The sequence below is a fragment of the Chiloscyllium plagiosum genome, unplaced genomic scaffold (assembly GCF_037043375.1).
Source record: "Chiloscyllium plagiosum isolate Xiang-an unplaced genomic scaffold, Cpla_swu_hap1 HiC_scaffold_31, whole genome shotgun sequence".
Lineage (NCBI taxonomy): Eukaryota > Metazoa > Chordata > Chondrichthyes > Orectolobiformes > Hemiscylliidae > Chiloscyllium > Chiloscyllium plagiosum.
Window position 1 is genome coordinate 36858530 of NW_028270169.1, and position 20968 is coordinate 36879497.

Here is a 20968-nt window from a genome sequence, read left to right on the forward strand (position 1 = left end):
TAGAAATTAACTTTCTTTTTTGTCACCTTGTCAACATCTTTTTTTCTAAACTATCGACAAAAAAAAAAGCCATTTATTTCATTGCAGCCTATGGGATCTTGCTCAAAACAAAGTGCCGCAATCAGTGAACTTTATAACAGCAGCCGCCACACGTTAAGGTTCAATGTGTCACATTTTGCAATTTGCTTTAGTGCTACAATAGGATGAATGGACCTCTGTGTAGGTAACAGCTTTAGGTATATTCTCCTGATATCTCAGTGTGCTATTAACCAATGGATACTCTTCACAGTGTTGTCACTGTATTAGTGAGTTTGGCAACTTGTTTAAGCACAGGAAAAAAAAAATGGTTAATTGTTTCTGCTTGGGAGAATATTATAGAATCCCTAGTGTGAAAACAGGCCATTATGCCCAACATGTCCACACTGACCCTCTGAAGAGGAACCCACCCAGACCCATTCCCCTACCCTATTACTCTACATTTCCCCTGACTAATGCACCTAACCTACACATCCCTGAACACTATGGGCAATTTAGCACGGCCACTTCACCTGACCTGCACACCTTTGGAATGTGGGAGGAAACCCACGCAGACACAGGGAGAAAGTGCAAACTCCACACAGGCAGTCAGCCAAGGCCAGAATTGAACCCAAGTCCCTGGCACTGAGAGGTAGTACTGCTAACTACTGAGCCACCGTGCCGTCAAGGTAACAAAGAATAACATCAGACTGGACACCAAGAGAAAGCGCTGCTCTTTTTGACACTGTGCCATGGGATCTTTAAATTCCATTTCAGATAGTGAGGTCCTAGTGTTTACATCTCATTTCAGACAGTGAAGTTCATACCAAAGTATCAACCTAGATTAGGAGCTTGTGGGAGTAGGGTTTCAATCTACAATCTTCTGATTAGAAGTCAAGAACATTGCCAAACTGATGCTTAAATGTCTATTTAAAACTTGATACAGTGTTCAGTATTTTTCACTGTAACTTCAAACTTAATGTGTTAATTGATAGTATACTGTTTGATGGGCTCAGTGTCATTATCGTTCTGTGTAGTGGTTCTGATTCCACTTTGGGATTTAGCTTCACAGTGCCAGGGAGATAAGGGAGTGACTCACCCCAGATGTGAAGATAGCAGGATTCCCACTCTCCAGCATGTCTTCAAGCTCCTCATTTGTAGTCGTTCTGCCAGCTGAAATAAAGCAAATAGGAACAACCCTATCAATTTTACTTCCAATACTAAGCGGTATTATTTGGAATGTTCACAATTCAGCCAGAACAGAGTAACACCATGACTTCAAAACCAAATCCCTTATTATTCTCTCATATACACTGTGTCACACAAGATTTTATTTTGATTTAAAGTCCAGGTTTGCCCTAATGCTACTGTCATCCAATTGGAGGGTGTCCAAGGTCTGCTAAAGTGATAAGGAAACTGCCTGACTGGATCATACATTGATGGTGATTGGTTGGAGTATGTGTCAAATTAACCTATTGTCAAAGGGCAAGTGGCTGAGTGCATGGGAGCTGGCAAGGAGGAAGACATAGTAACTGATAAATAGGGAATTCTATTCATCGCACTCCCTAAGGACTCAACACTCAGGGATCCTGATAATCATCTTCCAGAAATCTTAACCACAAAAGATGCCCTCAAAGAATTCCTGGACGTGGGCCTTGTTAAAACTTTGGATGAACAGCTTGTCCAAAATAGAATAAAAAGGTTTAAAAGGTAAACAGAAGCATGAACATCAGAGAGGGATTGCCCTGGGCAGAGTATTTAACCCCTGACCAAACCACTGGTTCTCGTAAACTATTAGAAATTTTGATCATTTAAAATGTGATGACTCAAACAACCATGCAAGCAGATTAAGGAGTAAATACATCGAGTCATAGAGATAGACTGCACAGAAACAAATCCTTTGGTCCAACTCATCCACACCGACCAGACATCCTAATTAATCTAGCCCATTTGCCAGCATTTGGTTCATATCCTTGTAAACCCTTCCTATTCATATACCCATCCAGATGCCTTTTAAATGTTGTAACTGTACCAGCCTCCACCACTTGTCAAGTTCTTGGGAAGCAGTGATCAATCTTCAGTTTTAATCTTTGCCATGTGCTGAATAGTCTCAGTCAGGCCAGAGGCAGAGCTAATGCAGGTGGCCTCAATGTCTCTGCTAGATAGAGCAAAGGTGGGAGCATTGACCACAGGGGTAAGGAAAGTTAACTAGGATTCTGGATCCCAATCACTACTGGGCACTACTGAGTGCGATGCTTCAGAGAAGGTAGGATTGAACAGAACTGTGATGCTCTTTGGGAGATTTGTTTGGCAACACTCATTGACAAGTCTCACATGGGCAGAATGGCTCCTTGCTTGAGGTACCAAGGTTAGCAGCCACTGGGAGATATAGCCCAGTGTGATTCGATTATCTCTTTGAGCACAGATGAGAGGATGGAAACGTAATGTTAACAAAAGCATTTTGTGGCATGTAGAGGAGGTAGTAAATTGCTGCACATTTTTGCTGGTTTGTTGTCAGCATCACAAAATCTGAAGCTGTCAGTTGCCCAGTGCCTTGGAAGAAATTGCCGCAGTTTCTCGATTAAAAGGAATTAAACTCACTGCAGAAAGATAAACCTGGCACCTAATGACCTAAGGACTCATTTTAATGAGGAGTTTAATGGTCCAGTAATGCCACTCAAGTTCTGAAGGAAGGAAGCAGCTGAAACTAAGGAGTCTCACCCCTCTAGGCAGGAATTTGTTTCCAGGAACTATTTCAAATTTTAAAATTCTTGTAACTTTTCTTTCTCTCCTTTTCTCTTTCTTGTCTTCCAGTCTTTATTTCTCCATTTATATTTAATTTGACCAATTCACTCTCTCTCTCTCTCCATCAGCTCTCTTTCTTTCCCCACCCTTCAATTTCAATAGTTGAAGAGAGAAATTGTTGATCTTTGCCTTCATTAATACCTCAGATGTCCTCCTGACCTCACTACACAACTCTCAGCTGACGTTTCCGACAAGATGTGGCTCAACACATTTCTACGCGGAAGGATGAAGAAACAAATCATAGAATCAAAGAGAGTCAGAAGAAGGCCTTCAGTCTATCGAGTCAGCACTGAAAAAAATTTACCCTAAATCTACACTCATTTCTATTTCCAGTACTTAGCCCATAGCCCTGAATGTCATAACATTTCAAATGCTCATCCTAAACACTTTTATGCAAGTTGTGAGGTTACATGCCTCAACTACTCTCCCAGACAGTGCATCCCTGATTCCCATCTCCTTCTGCGTGAAAAGATATTTCCTCAAATCCCCTCTTCACTTGCCTTTCACCCTAAAATTGTCTCCTTATCATTGCCTTTTCAACAATAGGGAACAGTTGCTTTCTATTCACCCTGCCCATACCCTTCATAAGCTTATACACCTCAATCAGGTCCTGTCTCAGCTTCCTCTGCTCCAAAGAAAAAGAGCTCATCCAGCCTCTCTTCAAAGCTAAACTACACCATCCCAGGCAACATGCTGGTGAATTTCCTCTGCAGCTCCGCCATACAATTGCATCTTTCCACCGTGCAGCGACCAGAACTGTGGCCTAACCAAAGTTCTGTACACCTCCAACACAACCTCCCGATTTTATAATCTATGCCAGGACTGATAAAAGCAAGTGTTCTGTACACTTTCTTCACTACCCTATTAACCTGTCCAGCTACCTTCAGGGATTTGAGGACAAACACCCCAAGATCCTCCTGTTACTCTGAGCTTTCCAATGTCTTGCATAGAGTTTGCCCTTGTCTTGTTACTACTTCCAAAGTGCATCACCTCACACTTTTGAGGGTTAAATTCCATCTGATCTGCCCATCTGACTAACCCATTTACATCTCCCTGTAACCAAATATTTTCTTCCTCAATGTCCACCATCTGTCAATCTTCGTGTCATTGCAAACGTATATCACAAATAATAAGGGACATTGCTCCGATCCCTGTGGTACACCACTGCACATCGGCTTCCAGTTACCCAAACAGCCTTCTACCACCACACTCTATTCCCTGTCCCTAAGCCAATTTTGGAGCCAATTTGCCAAATTACCTTGGACCCCTGCTTTTACCTTCATACCTCGACACGGTCCTGTCCCCCTTAGTCCAAGAACTCCCCACCTACATTCGGGACACCATCCACGCCCTCCACCACCTCCATGATGTTTGCTTCCCTGGTCCCCAATGCCTTATCTTCACCATGGACATCCAGTCCCTGTACTCCTCCATCCCCCATCACAAAGGACTCAAAGCCCTCCGCTTCTTCCTTTCCCGCCATACCAACCAGTACCCTTCCACTGACTGACTGAATGGTCCTTTCTCTGAACAACTTCTCTTTCCAATCCTTCCACTTCCTCTAAACCAAAGGAATAGCCATGGGCACCCACATGGGCCCCAGCTATGCCTGCCTCTTTGTAGGATATGTGGAACAGTCCATCTTCCGCAGCTACACTGGCACCATCCCCCACCTTTTCCTCCGCTACATCGATGACTGTATCAGCGCTGCCTCTTGCTCCCACAAGGGGGTTGAACAGTTCATCCACTTTATCAACACCTTCCACCCCGACCTCAAATTTACCTGGACCGTCTCAGACTCCTCCCTCCCCTTCCTAGACCTCTCCATTTCTATCTCGGTCGACCGAATCAACACAGACATTTACTATAAACCGACCGACTCTCACAGCTACCTAGACTACACCTCCTCCCACCCTGCCTCCTGTAAAAACGCCATCCCATATTCCCAATACCTTCGTCTCCGCCGCATCTGCTCCGAGGAGGACCAGTTCTAATACCGTACAACCCAGATGGCCTCCTTCTTCAAAGACCGCAATTTCCCCCCAGACATGATCGACGGTGCTCTCCACCGCATCTCCTCCACTTCCCGCTCCTCTGCCCTTGAGCCCCACCTCTCCAATCGCCACCAGGACAGAACCCCACTGGTCCTCACCTACCACCCCACCAACCTCCATATACATCGTATTATCCGTCGTCATTTCCACCACCTCCAAATGCACCCCAACACCAGGGATATATTTCCCTCCCCTCCCCTATCAGCGTTCCAAAAAGACCACTCCCTCCGTGACTCCCTCGTCAGGTCCACACCCCTCACCAACCCAACCTCCACTCCCGGCACCTTCCCCTGTAACCGCAAGAAATGCAAAATTTGCGCCCACACCTCCCCTCTTACTTCCCTCCAAGGTCCCAAGGGATGCTTCCATATCCACCACAAATTCACCTGCACCTCCACACACATCTTTTACTGCATCCGCTGCACCCGATGTGGCCTCCTCTATATTGGGGAGACAGGCCGCCTACTTGCGGAACGTTTCAGAGAACACCTCTGGGACACCCGGACCAACCAACCCAACCACCCCGTGGCTCAACACTTAAACTCCTCCTCCCACTCCACCAAGGACATGCAGGTCCTTGGACTCCTCCATCGCCAGACCATAGCAACACGACGGCTGGAGGAAGAGCGCCTCATCTTCTGCCTAGGAACCCTCCAACCACAAGGGATGAACTAAGATATCCCTAGTTTCCTCATTTCCCCTCCCCCCACCTTGTCTCAGTCCCAACCCTCGAACTCAGCACCACCTTCCTAACCTGCAATCTTCGTCCTGACCCCCACTCCGGCCTATAACCCTCACCTTAACCTCCTACCATCTATCGCATTTCCAACACCCCTCCCCCAAGTCCCTCCTCCCTACCTTTTATCTTAGCCTGCTTGGCACGCTTTCCTCATTCCTGAAGAAGGGCTCATGCCCGAAACGTCGATTCTCCTGCCCCTTGGATGCTGCCTGACCTGCTGCACTTTTCCAGCAACACATTTTCAGCTTTTACCTTCTTTATCAGTCTCAACTGCATTACCTCACCTACACATCTGATCATCTCCTTGAAAAATTCAATCAAATTGGTTGGGCATGACCTCGCTCTGATAAAGCCATGCTGACTATCCCTAATCAAATTTTGCCTCACAAATGGAGATTAATTCTCTCCTTCAGAATTTTTTCCAATAGACTCCCTACCAAAGATGAGACAGTCACTGGTCTGTAATTCCCAGTTTATTTCTACCACCCTTCTTGAAAAGTAGAGCCATGTGGTTTGTCCTATAGCTCTATGCCATCTCCTCTGTGGCCTAAGAAGAATTAAATTAGGCAAAAACAGCATGTTGGGAGGTGACCCACTTCAACAAATATTCAAATCCTGGCAGTGCATTCAGTATCGATACTCTGTCACAGGGTGTCACCCAGTAAAGCTGAAAACACATCAGGCAAAACAGCAGGGACCCAGCAATGTGTTTGAACAAAATTCAATAACTTTCAAATCAAAATTAATTAAGGAAAGAATCCCTAGATTTGCAGTTGTAAATTAGACCATTCATACGGAGGCCAAATAAATTGTCCTTTTGAAAATTAAACATCAATAATTAAACAAAAGCAGATAACCTCCAAATTCATTGACAAACCTGATTGCAGCTTAGGGAAACCAGCCTCAAACACATCCCGAAACTAACCCCCCAAATGCACCGAGTCCCGCTCCAAACTCAGTGAGAGACCGGCCCCAAACTCACTGAGAGTCTGGTCCCAAACTACCCGACAGTCCGTCCCAAATAAATGTGGATCGGGATCAGAAGAAGCCGATAAAGCTAAGTTTTGAACATTTTTTTAACCTCACTTGTGGGGTCAGAAGGAACAGCCATGTGCAGTTTAGCCCTCCACTGAAAGCCTAGGCCTTCACGGCTGTGATCTCGTTTCTATCTCCATTCATGGTGGACTTATTGAACACTCATCTGTTGTCAGATGGTGGCCTCTGTGCCCTGTTTTCCACAGCTTCCAGGCATTTAAAAAAAAGTTAACCTATGTTTCTAATCAACCTGTTCAGAGGTGTTATTACACACCATTACAGCAGGTGGGACTCGAACCTGGGCCTCCCAGTCCATGTGTAGGGTTGCTACCTCTGCACCACAGAGCCCTTTTTCCTCAGATTTTAATAAGGCCTTTTCATTCAAATAGGTTGGAGCTCAGTCTCCTACAGGTGGGTCAGCATCAGAATTGCTTCTTGTTGAAAACCCACAGGAAATTTAAACCTGGGAGCACGTGTCCTCTTCGATTTCAGCTCTTCAATCAGTAATTGTCACTTATTCAACCTCTGTGTGCTGCAGATGAAGAGACTGCTGAGAATCATTGTGCACTGAGCTTTCATCATGTTTAGATGTACATTTACAATTAAATTCACACGTGTACACAACTGATGCACGTCACTCCAATACACCCCTGGGTTGGTCTCAGTATAAATTCTGTACTACAGTACTGGCCCAATCAAACCAAAGGCTTTCGTTCTTCTCTTTTTTTACAAGGTGAGCTCCAGAGAGTTGCAATGCTGTCGAGACAAATTCCAAATTTAGAACTCTCATGTTCCAATTGATTGAATTTTATTGCTTCAGTTCTAATTCCCCTTGGGTACTTCAGGAGCTGCCCAATTGGTAACTGGCCTGTTACCTTTGTTAAAAATAACCTGTGCAAAGCAATATTTCCTGATATTTTGAATTGTCTCAGACTCTCTCATGCCCTGATTCAGCCAGAGTACCAGATTTCTACAGTGATCAAAACCAATTTACAACTCGGTCTCCTTACTCACTGCACCCAGCTCTTCACTGAACATCGCATCCCCCCTTCCTCCCCTGTGACCTTTACTATCCCTGAGACCTCTCAGTATTACATTAATTTTGGGGGGGGGGAATCATCAGTAAAGTTTTCAAATGGAAGTTGACACAGAATCTAATTCCAACTCTATCACCAATACATACTAGCTAGCACAAGACACACTTATCCAGGGTTCTGGGGCAGGTCTGAACCCTCCAAGTATAACAGCAGAGTCAGACATGCACAGAATAAAGATCTGGAACTGGAAACCAATACCTGACTTGCACTTATAAGTGATGTGGCCAATGCTACCAGAGGATCTGACAACTTAACCAAAGATAGGGAGACATTTAGTAAGTCCAGTAAATAAAGAGTAGTAGTTTGTGTGAACGAAACTTAGAATGTCAATGCTTGTGGACCTGACTCACAAATGTTCATTTGTGAATTGGACCACTAACTCTGATACCTACCAGGAGGATAGGTTTGGGTGGACCGCCCTGGAGTTGTCTCTGACACCGGAGATACCTCAGTCTTGTCGAATTTACGGTGAACTTGGAAATCCTTTAATTCGTTTCCCTGGCCATTACCCTTCTCCACGTCCGGCTTTATTTTCCTATGGAGTTGTCCCCAGTCCAGTGGAGTACAAAACCAGGGTGTTGACATTTTCAGGTGATGTTTGTCCAACGAGGGAACCCTGATGGGAAAACTCTGTCCACTTGCAAACAGCCCAGTAATTCAGCTGAGGATCCAGAACCAACTGACAGAACCACACCCTTTAATGTTCCAGCAGCCAATGCACCTAATATGGGCCAGTCACGTTACAAGCAGAAGTTCACTATTAAAATATTCTGCAAACGCACTGGATTAGGAAACATTCAATATAAGCAGAGGAATTGCTCTGAGTCTGAGTCTATCTGTTGGTGGTGCTCACGGTGTTGATTTTATTAGCTCTGAAACACCCACAACTTTGAACTTGAATCTGATTCTATTTATATCAACTTTGCTCTGCATGGCTTCAGATACCCTGCAAAGCTCTGCACTCCCTGTGTACACTACACTGCTCCAAAAGGCCATGGCTACAATGCACTGCTCCACATAGCCCCCGGTACACTGCTCCCTGAGACCTGTATATACTGCACCATTTCATAATGCAGCAACTTTGCTGTTTTGCCACAGCAGAAACGGAGTCTGCAGACTGTGAAGCTGCATATTTGTGCTCATAAGCATTTTTGTATATTATAAATTCCCTGTCTCTCCTAAAGTGAATAGGAAACCAGACACCGAAATAAGTACATAGAAGTAAGTGTTGGTCTAATACAGAGTACTCAGTGTAGCCATAAGCAGAACAGTATATTGGCCACTGCAGTCCACGGGTTGATCATAGATTTCACCAGCATGATAATAAATTCCAGCTAATCCATCAGGTTTATCCAGAATAGACACAGCCCCGAGGGATTTCTTAAACAGACATGAAAACCAAATTAGTGAGCTCCCGACTTGAATTTTCTATTCAAATCTTCACACACAGGTAAGGCAACACAGCTGCAAGTCAAAGCCAAGTAGCACAATTCAGTGTGTGCCGCAAGCCACTTAACTGGTAAACATAAACTTAACTGGGTGGAGGAGGAAATTCCTCTCGGCCCAGTATGACCAGGCCACACCTACATGTTACTTTGTATAACTACCTTGCCTGTAAAATGCCATGGCAATATGTCAAGTCGATAAAATCAGATGGGCAAGCTTGCAATGGCAATTGCTTCCTGCACCTTGCATTTGTTCAAATCGCCAGGAAACTCTGACGAGCTGAAGGCTCCCACCACTGGCCTTCTGTCTGCCCTGTTCCACCAGACACCCTTGCCTCATTCCTGCAAAAATCCAAGATTAATATGTCCCAACAACTGAACAATATACCTAAGACAATTCTCTGATAGCACACATGTCCGAGAGAAGCAAGTGATAGGAGAGTGACTGCTATATCCATCTTCATTACCCACATCCCCTCAAACCAAATGCACTCATTTTGGAGGAGGCAATGCAGGCAGAGTGACAGGATAGCCAGCTGCATTGACAGTAGTTCTAGCCTGATTGGGGCATCATCACATAAAAAATACTTTACAAGAAAGAACTGAATGATTGAATGAACAGCATGGTGTGAGCTGGTTGAACCTTGAAAGAACCTGGTTCATGTAATACCTGTGCAATTTCAGACTCACAATCCAATTTGGATTTACCCCACACATGCCTGTTTCATAATGGATTTACGTTGACTCAATTTTTGGAGCTGGAGGTCAGCAGCAACTAAATAGTTTTCTGGAGGCAGGATTGGACCCTGGCAGGTTGTTACACTTGCCGATGAGGCTCAGTAAGAACCTGAGGTCAAGGAGGAAACCCGACATATTCCAAGAGACAGCCAGGGGCCGGCTTTGGTGCTTGGAGGCTAGGGAAGGGTCAGCACTGGGTTAGATTGACTGATTGTTGTCATATGTACCGAGATACAGTGAATGGTGTTGTTCTACATGCTCTACCATACAAAGTGCATTAGGGTAGCAGAACAGTGGTACAGCCACAGGCAAGGTGCAGAGAGAAAGGTCAACATTAATGTTTGAGAGGTCTGTTCAAAAACGAGGAGAAAGTGAAGACTGTGGATACTGGAGAGTCAGAGTCAAAAAATGTGGCACTAGAAAAGCACAGCTGGTCAGACAGCATCTGAGGAGGAGAGTCGGTTTTGGGCATAAGCCTTTCTTCAGGAATGTTGTGGGGGGAAATGGGGCTGAGAGATAAATTGGAGTATGCGGGTGGGGCTTGGGGTGGGGGGTGATGGTGATAGATCAGAGGGGAAGGTGGACAGACAGATGGGAAGGAAGATGGACAGATAGGACAGTTCAAGGGGACAGTGCCGAGTTGGAGAGCTGGTTCTGGGATAAGGTGGGGGAGGGGAGATTAGGAAACTAGTGAAGTCGATGTCGATGCCGTGTGGTTGGAGGGTCCCAAGGCGGAAGATGAGGCGTTCTTCCTCCACACGTTCGGTGGCGAGGATTTGGGGGTGAAGGAGGCCCAGCATTTGAATGTCCTTGGTGGAATGGGAAGGGGAGTTGAAGTGGTCTGCCACAGGATGGGGAGGTCGTTTGGTGCATGTGTCCCAGAGATGTTCCCTGAAACATTCCGTGAGTTGGCGTCCTGTCTCCCCAATGAAGAGGAGACCACATCAAGAGCTATAGACTCAGTAGACAAGGTATTTGGATGTGCAGGAAAATCTCTGCTACCTGTGAAAGGATCCTTTGGGGCCCTAGATGGAGGTGAGGGGGAAGGTATGTGCTCACATTTTGTACCTCTTGCTGCGGCAATGGGAAAGTGCTGGGAGTGGAGGGTAGTGGTGCTGGGTGTGGCCCTAACAAGGGAGTCACAGAGGGAATGGTCTCTGTGGAACGCAGATCGGGGTGGAGAGGGAAATCCATCTCTGGTGGTGGGGTCTGACTGTAGGTGGCAGAAATGGCGGAGGATAATGCACACGAATCTGGAGATTACTGGGGTGGAAGGTGAGGACCACAGCAGTTCTGTCCTTGTTGCGGTTGGAGGGGTGGGGCTCAAGAGTGGAGGTGCAGGAAGTGGAGGAGTTGTGCTAGCGGGCATTGTGGACCACATGGGAGGGGAAATTGTGCTCTTTGAAATAGGAGGCCATCTAGGATGTTCTGAAGTGGAATTGTTCCTCCTGGGAGCAGATACGGCAGAGGCAGAGGAACTGGGAGCAAGGGATCACATTTTTACATGAGGCGGGGCGAGAGGATGTGTAGTCTAGGTAGCTGTGGGAGTCAGTAGACTTGAAATAGATGTCCATGCTGAATAGTTGTCTGGAGATGGAGATGGACAGGTCCAGGAAAGGGAGGGAGGTGTCTGAAATGGTCTAGGTGAACCTAAGGTCAGGGTAGAAGGTATTCGTGAAGTTGATGAACTGTTTAACCTCCTCGTTGGAGCATGAAGTGATGCCGATACAGTCATTGATGTAGCAGAGGAAAAAATGGGGAATGGTGCCAGCATAGCTGCGGAAGATGAACTGTTCCACATGCCTGACGAAAAGACAGGCACAGCAGGGGCTCATGTGGGTACCCATGGCTACTCCTTTGGTCTGAAGGAAGTGGGACGATTCGAAAGAGAAGATGTTGAGGATGTGGACCAGTTCTGCCAATTGAATGAATGTGTCAGTGGAGGGGTACTGGTTGGGTTGGGAGGAGAGGTGGAAATGGAGGGCTTGGAGGCTTTCGCCATGGCAGATGGTTGTATATAGGGACTGGATGTCCATGGTGAAGATGAGGGATTGAGGGCCAGGGAAATGAAAGTCATGGAGGAGCTAGAGGTTGTGGATGTCTCCCGAATGTAAGTGGGGAGATCCTGGACTAAGTGGGACAGGATGGTGTTGAGATAGGAAGAGATCTCCTCCCAACCTCTCGTGTAAATATACAATCCTTTACTCCCAATTCCTCCGCCTCTGTCGCACATGCTACTAGGAGGACCAATTCTGTACTAGGACATCCCAGAAGGCATTCAATTTCAACTGCAATTTCCCCTCCCAGGTGATCAAAAATGCCCTCCAGCTCATCTCCTCCACTTCCTCCCTTGAACCCCACCTCTCCAACTAAACAAGGATAGAACCCCCACTGGTCCTCACCTTCCATCCCACTAATCTCTGAATACAGCGCATTATACCCCGCCATTTCTGCCACCTACAATCAGACCACACCACCATAAATGTACTTCCCTCCCCACCCCTACCTGCGTTCTGCAGAGACCATTCCCTCCATGACTCCCTCATCAGGTCCATGCTCCTCACTAACCAACCCTCCACACCCAGCACCTCGCCTTGTCACCGCAAGAGCTGTAAAACTTACGCCCTCGCCTCCCCCCCCCACCCCCATCCAAAGCCCCAAAGGATCTCTTCACATCCGGCAGAGATTTTCCTGCATGTCCATCCATCTCATCTACTTTGTCTGTTGCTCTCGATGTGGTCTCCTGTACATTGGGGAGACAGGATGCCAACTCATGGAACATTTCAGGGAACATCTCTGGGACACATGCACCAACAACCCCATCGCCCTGTGGCTGACCACTTCAACTCCCCCTGCTACTCTCCAAGAACATGCAAATTCTGGGCCTCCTCCACCACCAAATCCAAGCCACCCAACACCTGGAGGAAGAACGCCTCATCTTCCACTTAGGACCCTTCAACCATATGGCATTCATATTGACTTCACTAGTTTCCAAATTTCCCGTCCCCTCATCTCACTCAACTCAGCACCGCCATCTTGACCTGTCCATTTTCCTTCCCACCTATCTGCTTCACCCACCCCACCAACGTATCGCCATCACTCCCCATCTGCATCTACCTATCACCTTCCCAGCTACCTTCCCCCTGTCCCACCTGCACCCTGTGATTTATGTCTCAGCTTCCTACCCCCCATCCCTCGCCTCAACATTCCTGATGAAGGGCTTATGCCCGAAATGTTGACTCTCCTGCACCTTGGATGCTGCCTGACCTGCTGTGCTTTTCCAGCACCACACTTTGCCACTCTGCTCCATTCAAAAGTCTAATAACAGCGGGGAAGAAGCTGTTCTTGAATCTATTCATACATGTATTCAAACTTTTATATCTTCTGTCCAAGCGAAATAGAGTATAACTGGCGTGGGAGGGGTCGTCGATTAAGTTGGTTGTTTTCCTGAGGAGCAGGGAAGCGTAGATGGAGTCAGTGGATAGTTTGTGGGTCTGCATGATGGACTGGTTTGTGTTCGCAACCGTCTGTAGTTTCTTGCGATCTTAGGAACAGCAGTTGTCAAACCATCCTGCGATACATCCAGATGGGATGCTTTCAATGGTGCATCTGCAAATGTTTCTGAGAGAAAATCCCAGCCTGCCTGGGGGCAGTAGCAACTAGAGCTTCCCCCCCTCCCCCTCCACTTTTGAGATTCTTTTCTAACCCCTTCCCCTCTTTCCGCCACAGTGGACTGCTGCAAAAGCCCCTTTTTAGTTGAAGGTTTAAAGAATGGAGGGAGGGCACCTTCACCTCGCATTCTCACTCTTCCTCATCTTCCAGTACAGCCTGCTGCTCCTTTTATGCCCTCAGCCTATTATTGGCTCTCCAGCTACAAGGACCCATTCTCTGCTCATAACTGGATATTAAACCTGTCTGCAAGACAATTGAAATTGTTCTCCTTTTGAAAATCCCAATGATCTACTATTTCCACTCTGGGGTGAAACCTAGTAACAGTCTCAACCTTTGTTTCCTCAAGCTCAAAGGGAGAAATCAGTCCTTTGAGTCAGTTCAATGCCGCTCCCAACTTTAAAATAGGATCCTTTAATAATGTACAGGTGGACCTGTTACCTCCTCTTATTTACACTGAGCTAAATTTATCAAAATTATGATTCATCTGCACTAATAGCACTCATAAATCAATTCCTTTTCCACTCGTTACCTGTCCATAGTATGGTGTAAAAATATGAAAAAGCAAAAAAAGTGACAGAAATCTTGTTTAACGTGATTCCCAAATCTTGCAAATAGGAGGCATTTTAGAGTCAGCTCTGTGGAGAGCCACTAATTACATCTTCCTGAAATCAAAACGCTTCCATTCACCATTATCCTCTGACTTTTGTTATCGAATCAATTTTCAATTCATCTAGATAACCTGTCAACTATTCCACAAGTATTGCACTTCCTTAGGAGTCTTGCATGACAAACTTTGTCAAATGCACTTTGAAAATCCAAACAAATTGCATCTATTAGATTTTTCGAGCTGACTAGTTTAGTTTCTCTGCCAGTGGGTTTATGAGGTAAGAACTATTCCTTCTGAAACCATGTTGACTGCTGCCTGAAGAGCCGAGTTCTTTAAAAATTTATTCCTTGCCAGCTGCAGAAGGCCTTCAAACAATCTTAACAGCATAAATGTTAGACTAACAGGGCTTTAATCATTAGGTCCATGCTTTTAAAAACTGACACTGCAATCCTGGTGGATTTCTTCAGTATTTATGGCACTCTGAAAAAATATCAACCAAAGCATCATTAATTTTCTGCTTCAGTTCTTTGAAGATTTTAGGATGTTTCCTATATGGCCTGGACCCATGTGGATACTTAATTGGTCTAGTTTCTTTACAACTTATACTCCACTAACTACTTCCCTTGTTATAAATCACACAACCTCTGTGAATAGAAATTGTCTGGCTCTCCTTTGTGAAAACTGATATGCCTTTGCTACACCCTGATCATCTAGAATAGCTTTACCCAATTCATCATGTTCTTTGACCTTCTTTCTAATATTAACGCAGTTATGAAACTTTTTTTTGAGATCCTTTTGCTAGATTGGTTACTCTTTTTTTATGATTATAATTTTATTCATTGGTATTGCCTTAGCCTTGTGTCCAGCTTCAAAACGTATGTTCCCAAGATCATGTCCCTCCACAATAATCTGCTCAAGTTGCTCTCACTCATTTGTTCATCTTAGAGTCATAGAGATGTACAGCATGGAAACAGACCCTTTGGTCCAACCTGTCCATGCCGACCAGATATCCTTCCAAACCCTTCCTATTCATATACCCATCCAAATGCCTCTTAAATGTTGCAATTGTACTTACCTCCACCACATCCTCTGGCAGCTCATTCCATACACATACCACCCTCTGCGTGAAAAAGTTGCTCCTTAGGTCTCTTTTATATCTTTCCCCTCTCACCCTAAACCTATGCCCTCTAGTTCTGGACTCCCCAACCCCAGGGAAAAGACTTTGTTTATTTATCTTCTCCATGCTCCTCATAATTTTGTAAACCTCTATAAGGTCACCCCTCAGCCTCTGACGCTCCAGGCAAAACAGCCCCAGCCTGTTCAGCCTCTCCCTGTAGCTCTGACAATATCCTTGTAAATCTTTTCTGAACCCTTTCAAGTTTCATAACATTTTTCCGATAGGAAAGAGACCAGAATTGCACGCAATATTCCAACAGTGGCCTAAGCAATGTCCTGTACAGCCGCAACATGACCTCCCAACTCCTGTACTCAATACTCTGACCAATAAAGGAAAGCATACTAAACACTTCTTCACTATCCTATCTACCTGCGACTCCACTTTCAAGGAGCTATGAACCTGCACTCCAAGGTCTCTTTGTTCAGCAACACTCCCAAGGACCTTACCATTAAGTGTATAAGTCCTGCTAAGATTTGCTTTCCCAAAATGCAGCACCTCACATTTATTTGAATTAAACTCCATCTGCCACTTCTCTGCCCATTGGCCCATCTGGTCCAGATCCCATTATAATCGGAGGTAAGCTTCTTCGCTGTCCACTACACCTCCAATTTTGGTGTCATCTGCAAACTTACTAACTGTACCTCTTATGCTCACATCCAAATCATTTATGTAAATGACAAAAAGTAGAGGACCCAGCACCGATCCTTGTGACACTCCATTGGTCACAGGCTTCCTTTATATTACAGTGTTTTCTACTGGGCTCTACCACAAGTTGCTCCAAAAAGCTAATTCTAAGACATTCCACAAATTCCTTTTTTTGCAATCCTCTACCAACCTGATTTTCCCAATCCACATGCATATTGAGAGACTCCATGATCACCGTAGCTTTGCCTCTTCTACACATCTTTTCTATCTCCTGGTATATCTTGCACCCCAGTTCCTGACTACTATTTGGAAGCTTATACATAACTCCAGCTATGGTTTCTTTACCTTTGTGGTTCCTCAATTCTACCCACACAGATTCTACACCATCTGACCCTACTTCATTTCTTACTATCGATTTAATTTAATTTATTACTAACAAGGCAACTCCACCCTCTGCCCATCTGCATATCCTTGACTATTCAGCTCCCAATCCTGATCCCCTTGCAGCCATGTCTCAGTAATTTGCACTATGTCATACCTATCAAATTCGATCTGTGCCACAATGCTCGTTTACTTTCTTATACAGTGTGCATTCAGATATAACATCTTCAGTTCTGTATTAACCATCCTTCTTCTCATTGTCATGTGTTAGTCCAGTGTGCTTGAAGTTTGATTGCTAACCTTTTCCATACACCCTGCCCTATTTGTGTCTATGCTGGAGAACTCTCCTGAGTTCTGCATTCTTTCTGATCTATCTGAAGTGGAGGTTATAGTGAATGATCTACTCATTTATGGATGTACAGACACAATGGAAGAAGCCACTGCTGATCACAGTCACGATCTAATGCAATTACCTGACAGATGAACCTGAAGCTGACCAAGGAAAAATTGTAATTCAAGATGCCTGAAATCAAATTATACCGACAGCAAAAAATCTTTGCCTGGATTCCAAAATAGTGACAGCTGTAGCAACAATGCAGTGATAAATAGATATAAAAGCAATGCAACAATTTTCTGATGACAACTATTCAGCAAAATTCTTGTGCAATTTGTCAACCAATAACTGAGCTCATTGCAGTGGTGCTGAGACATTGACTAAGAAACAGTGTTCATTAAAATCAAGTAACTAGAGATGGTTACACCAGTGCCGAACTACAATCATGTCACTGATGGTATCACCCTGCAATGCAACACCAATGAGGCACGACTTGGAACAACCCTAATGTACAGAAGGCAACCGATTGAATTTTCATCCTGCGTGTTATTCCAAATGGCAAGATGGTACGGTCCGATTAACAAAGTGTCTACTGGAAGGGAACAAAGTGACAGCTGAGTCCAGTCACAAACCGGTTCAAAGCATTTTTCTCAAGTCCCTACTATCTGCTCCAACCTGTCTGTCATGATTGTTACTGCAGTTACAGAGATACCATCTGGATGTACCATACAAGCAAATCTCTCAGCAAAATTGTACATTATTGACATGGTCTTGAGAGTAGCACTCCCGTGAAGTAAATAGAGGATACCTAATCTTCCAGATCGAACATGAAGCAACTGAGAAACACATCCTGGAAGTCATTAAGCCAGCAGAAACATTGACTCTATCAAACAAATGCCTTGTTCAAATCTAGCAAACTACCCAACATGATGCAACTCTCCAAGTGTTCAGGAAATAGTGATGAAAGGATAACCTGAAAGAATCAAGGACACTTCTGCCAGCACAAGTGTGTGTATGAGACACCAGGAGATGAACAGAAAGCTGAAGATGAGAGATGTAATGAAGGAAATAGAGTTCTTAAGGGAGTTTAGAAGAGAGATGTTAAAGTGCATCCATTCAAGGCATGAAATAATGTGAGTCGAATCTGATGAAGGCAAGAAAAGTGTTCTGTTGGCCAATCATGAGCAACAAAATAATAGATCATATCAACTGGCACCGTGCTTCTAATGAGTACAAAGCTAAGCAATTTACAGAGCTGTTGGTGACACATGACATTCCAGAAAGACCCTGAATGAAGCTGGGAGTAAATCTCTTCACACTCACAGGAACTGATTATCTTGTTAACAAAGACTACTACTCTTGCTCCTGGATGTAAACCAGCTAACCAGAATAACTACTGGTGAGATTACAGAATTCAGGCCTCAGCTGCACACTGTTGCCAATCAAATGGAACAACTGAGACAGCAGTGAAAATCACTAAAGGGATAGTAAAGTAATCAAGCAAATCTAATAGGTATTTAAGGCAATCTTCGAGTGGAAAAACATATTGACTAAAAGAATGGAAAAAACTAACATCACATCACATTCAAACTACTCTTAGAGTCAGGAAAAAAGCTACTGAATCCAAAATAATAACAGGCAGACAGGACCGATTGACATCTGAATGTATGAATATTAAACAAACACACTCCATTTTTAAAATATTTTCTCTCTCTCTGAGGCTTACATCAGTCATTGTGTAAATAATCCTTTGTCCTTTGAAGATCAGCTGGACTCAGCAACATTAGTCAAAAATAGCTTAAGACTAAATAAATACATGTTCTAAAATCTCTAAAACAGCTACAAAGTTAGTGGGAAGTAACTGTTAGCCATGATACCGGCATATGGACTGAATTGGGAGGTGGAGCTACGACTTTGATTCATTTTGTTTGTGTTCATTTTTTTTTGGCTGGAAATAAAACCTAATATTTGGAATTGTCTGTTAACCTGAACATGATGCTCCCCGAACTGGACAATGACCAGTTTCAGGTCTCCAATGTGCACTCTGGAGAGTGTAACAGTCACTTTCGAGAGGGTTCTTTGATGGGATACAGTGACGAACAGATGAATGCGTGGCCTACTAGTTAGACAGCAACTAGGGAGAGACACCTAAGGGCTGTATGTACCAGGGAGGGTCAGCCATGCCAGCAATGTGCCATGAGCAGACTGACTTTGTGGCTGTTGTGCCATTACTTTGCTGGTGAGGGGCACTGCCAAGTTGCCAATGCTTGTCAGGTGCACAGTCGACTTTTAAAGATCGCAAGAACACTAGGAACACAGGTCTTTTAGCACATATACACAGTTTGACAAGTTATTCCAGGTGCAACACATGGCAAGATGGGGCAACAATTGGACAAGAGCAACTCCATAAGGTGGGATGCATAGTTCATGAAGCAATTTTGTCAATATACATTGATAAATCTCCTAGGCCTCATGCAAAAAAACCCCCTTCAATGTAACTGAGAATTAGCCAAAAAAAAATTCAAAAGATCCTGCAAAATATATACTAAGAACTGAAGATGCTGGAAATCTAAAATAAAAACAGGAAGTGCTGGGGAAAGTAGGTTGGGTAGCATCCATGAAAATAAAACCAAAGCAAATATTTCAAGGCCAGTGATCATTTATCAGAATCATTTGTGAGAAACTAAAGCATTTAAGAAGTTCCCTGATGGTAGCCTGGCCCAGAACGTTAAAGCACATGCAATCCACAGTGAGTTGGTAAATTGGATACAACATTGGCTTGGTCACATAAAGATAGGATAGTGAAGAAGGCGTTTGGTATGCTTTCCTTTATTGGTCAAAGTATTGAGTACAGAAGTTGGGATGTCATGTTGCGGCTGTATAGGACATTGGTTAGGCCACTGTTGGAATATTGTGTGCAATTCTGGTCTCTTTCCTATCGGAAAGATGTTGTGAAACTTGAAAGGGTTCAAAAAAGATTTATAAGAATGTTGCCAGGGTTGGAGGATTTGAACTATAGGGAGAGGCTGAACAGGCTGGGGCTGTTTTCCCTGGAGTGTCGGAGGCTGAGGGTTGACCTTATAGAGGTTTACAAAATTATGAGGGGCATGGATCGGGGAAATAGGCAAAGTCTTTTCCCTGGGGTTGGGGAGTCCAGAACGAGAGGGCAAAGGTTGAGGGTGAGAGGGGAAAGATATAAAAGAGACCGAAGGGGCAACTTTTTCACACAGAGGGTGTTCTGGGTATGGAATGAGCTGCCAGAGGAAGTGGTGGAGGCTGGTACAATTGCAACATTTAAAAGGCATTTGGATGGGTATATGAATAGGAAGGGTTTGGAGGGAAATGAGCCGGGTGCTGGTAGGTGGGACTAGATTGAGTTGGGATATCTGGTCGGTATGGACGGGTTGGACCGAAGGGTCTGTTTCCTTGCTGTACATCTCTATGACTCTATGACACAAGACAGAGGATAGTTGGAGAGGGGCATGTTTCTGACAGGAGCTTTGTGACTAGTGGCGTTCCACGAGAATTACTGCTTGGATCTTGACGGTTTGTCATATATATATATATAAATATAATTGATTTAGATAATAATGTAGTTGGTCTGATTAGTAAATATACAGACATGTAAATTGTTGGAGTTGTGAATAGTAAGGAAAGTTGTTAAAGGATACTGTAGTGATTGGAATGAGGTCAGGCAGGTAGATCTCATTCAGTATGATTTCTGTGATTGGACCAGGTTAACAGTCCCAATCAGGGAGTCCTGGCTGACAGATATAAACAGGAGTGTCAGAACTTCTGTTTACTTGATGCGCAGGCTCTGTGCTAGCTAGTCCCATGTTATCTGTCAATAAAAAGTGACTTGGTGATGGGAGAAAACAACATGTTCCTGAAGAGATTCACTTGCAACAGAAGTTTTTGAAATGCAGGTAAACATTTCTGACATCATGCTGCTATTTGGGAAGCGTGACTTGTTTGATCCTGCAACCAAAGACTGAGCCAGTATGTTAAAATAATGCCTTATATTTTTCTGGGCAAGTGACATTGGGGCAGGTGAAAAGCAACGAGTAATTCTCCTGACAGTGTGTGGACCCGCAGGATTTTCGGTTATTAGGAGCCTAACTTTCCTCAAGGCACCAGATACTAAACCTTTCAAGAGTTGATAGATTTAGCGAAGTAACATTACAATGGCAAGCCTCCACCAATTCTGCCACACGACTGGTTTTA

At 44.5% G+C, this 20968-nt stretch overlaps 1 protein-coding gene across 7 annotated transcripts in view; it reads right to left on the reverse strand.

Annotated features, from left to right (window-relative positions):
- The window catches only part of LOC148141881 (syntaxin-1A), a 259187-nt gene that overhangs the window by 52120 nt on the left and 186099 nt on the right, over window positions 1-20968 (reverse strand). For all 7 annotated transcript variants that reach the window (XR_015752360.1, XM_043718631.2, XM_087977429.1 and 4 more), the window contains exon 7: window positions 1115-1188. Coding sequence is in view for 6 of the 7 variants with exons in the window: in XM_043718631.2 (XP_043574566.1) it covers window positions 1115-1188 (74 nt within the window). In the remaining variant the exon portion in view is untranslated. The remainder of the gene's footprint in view (window positions 1-1114; window positions 1189-20968) is intronic.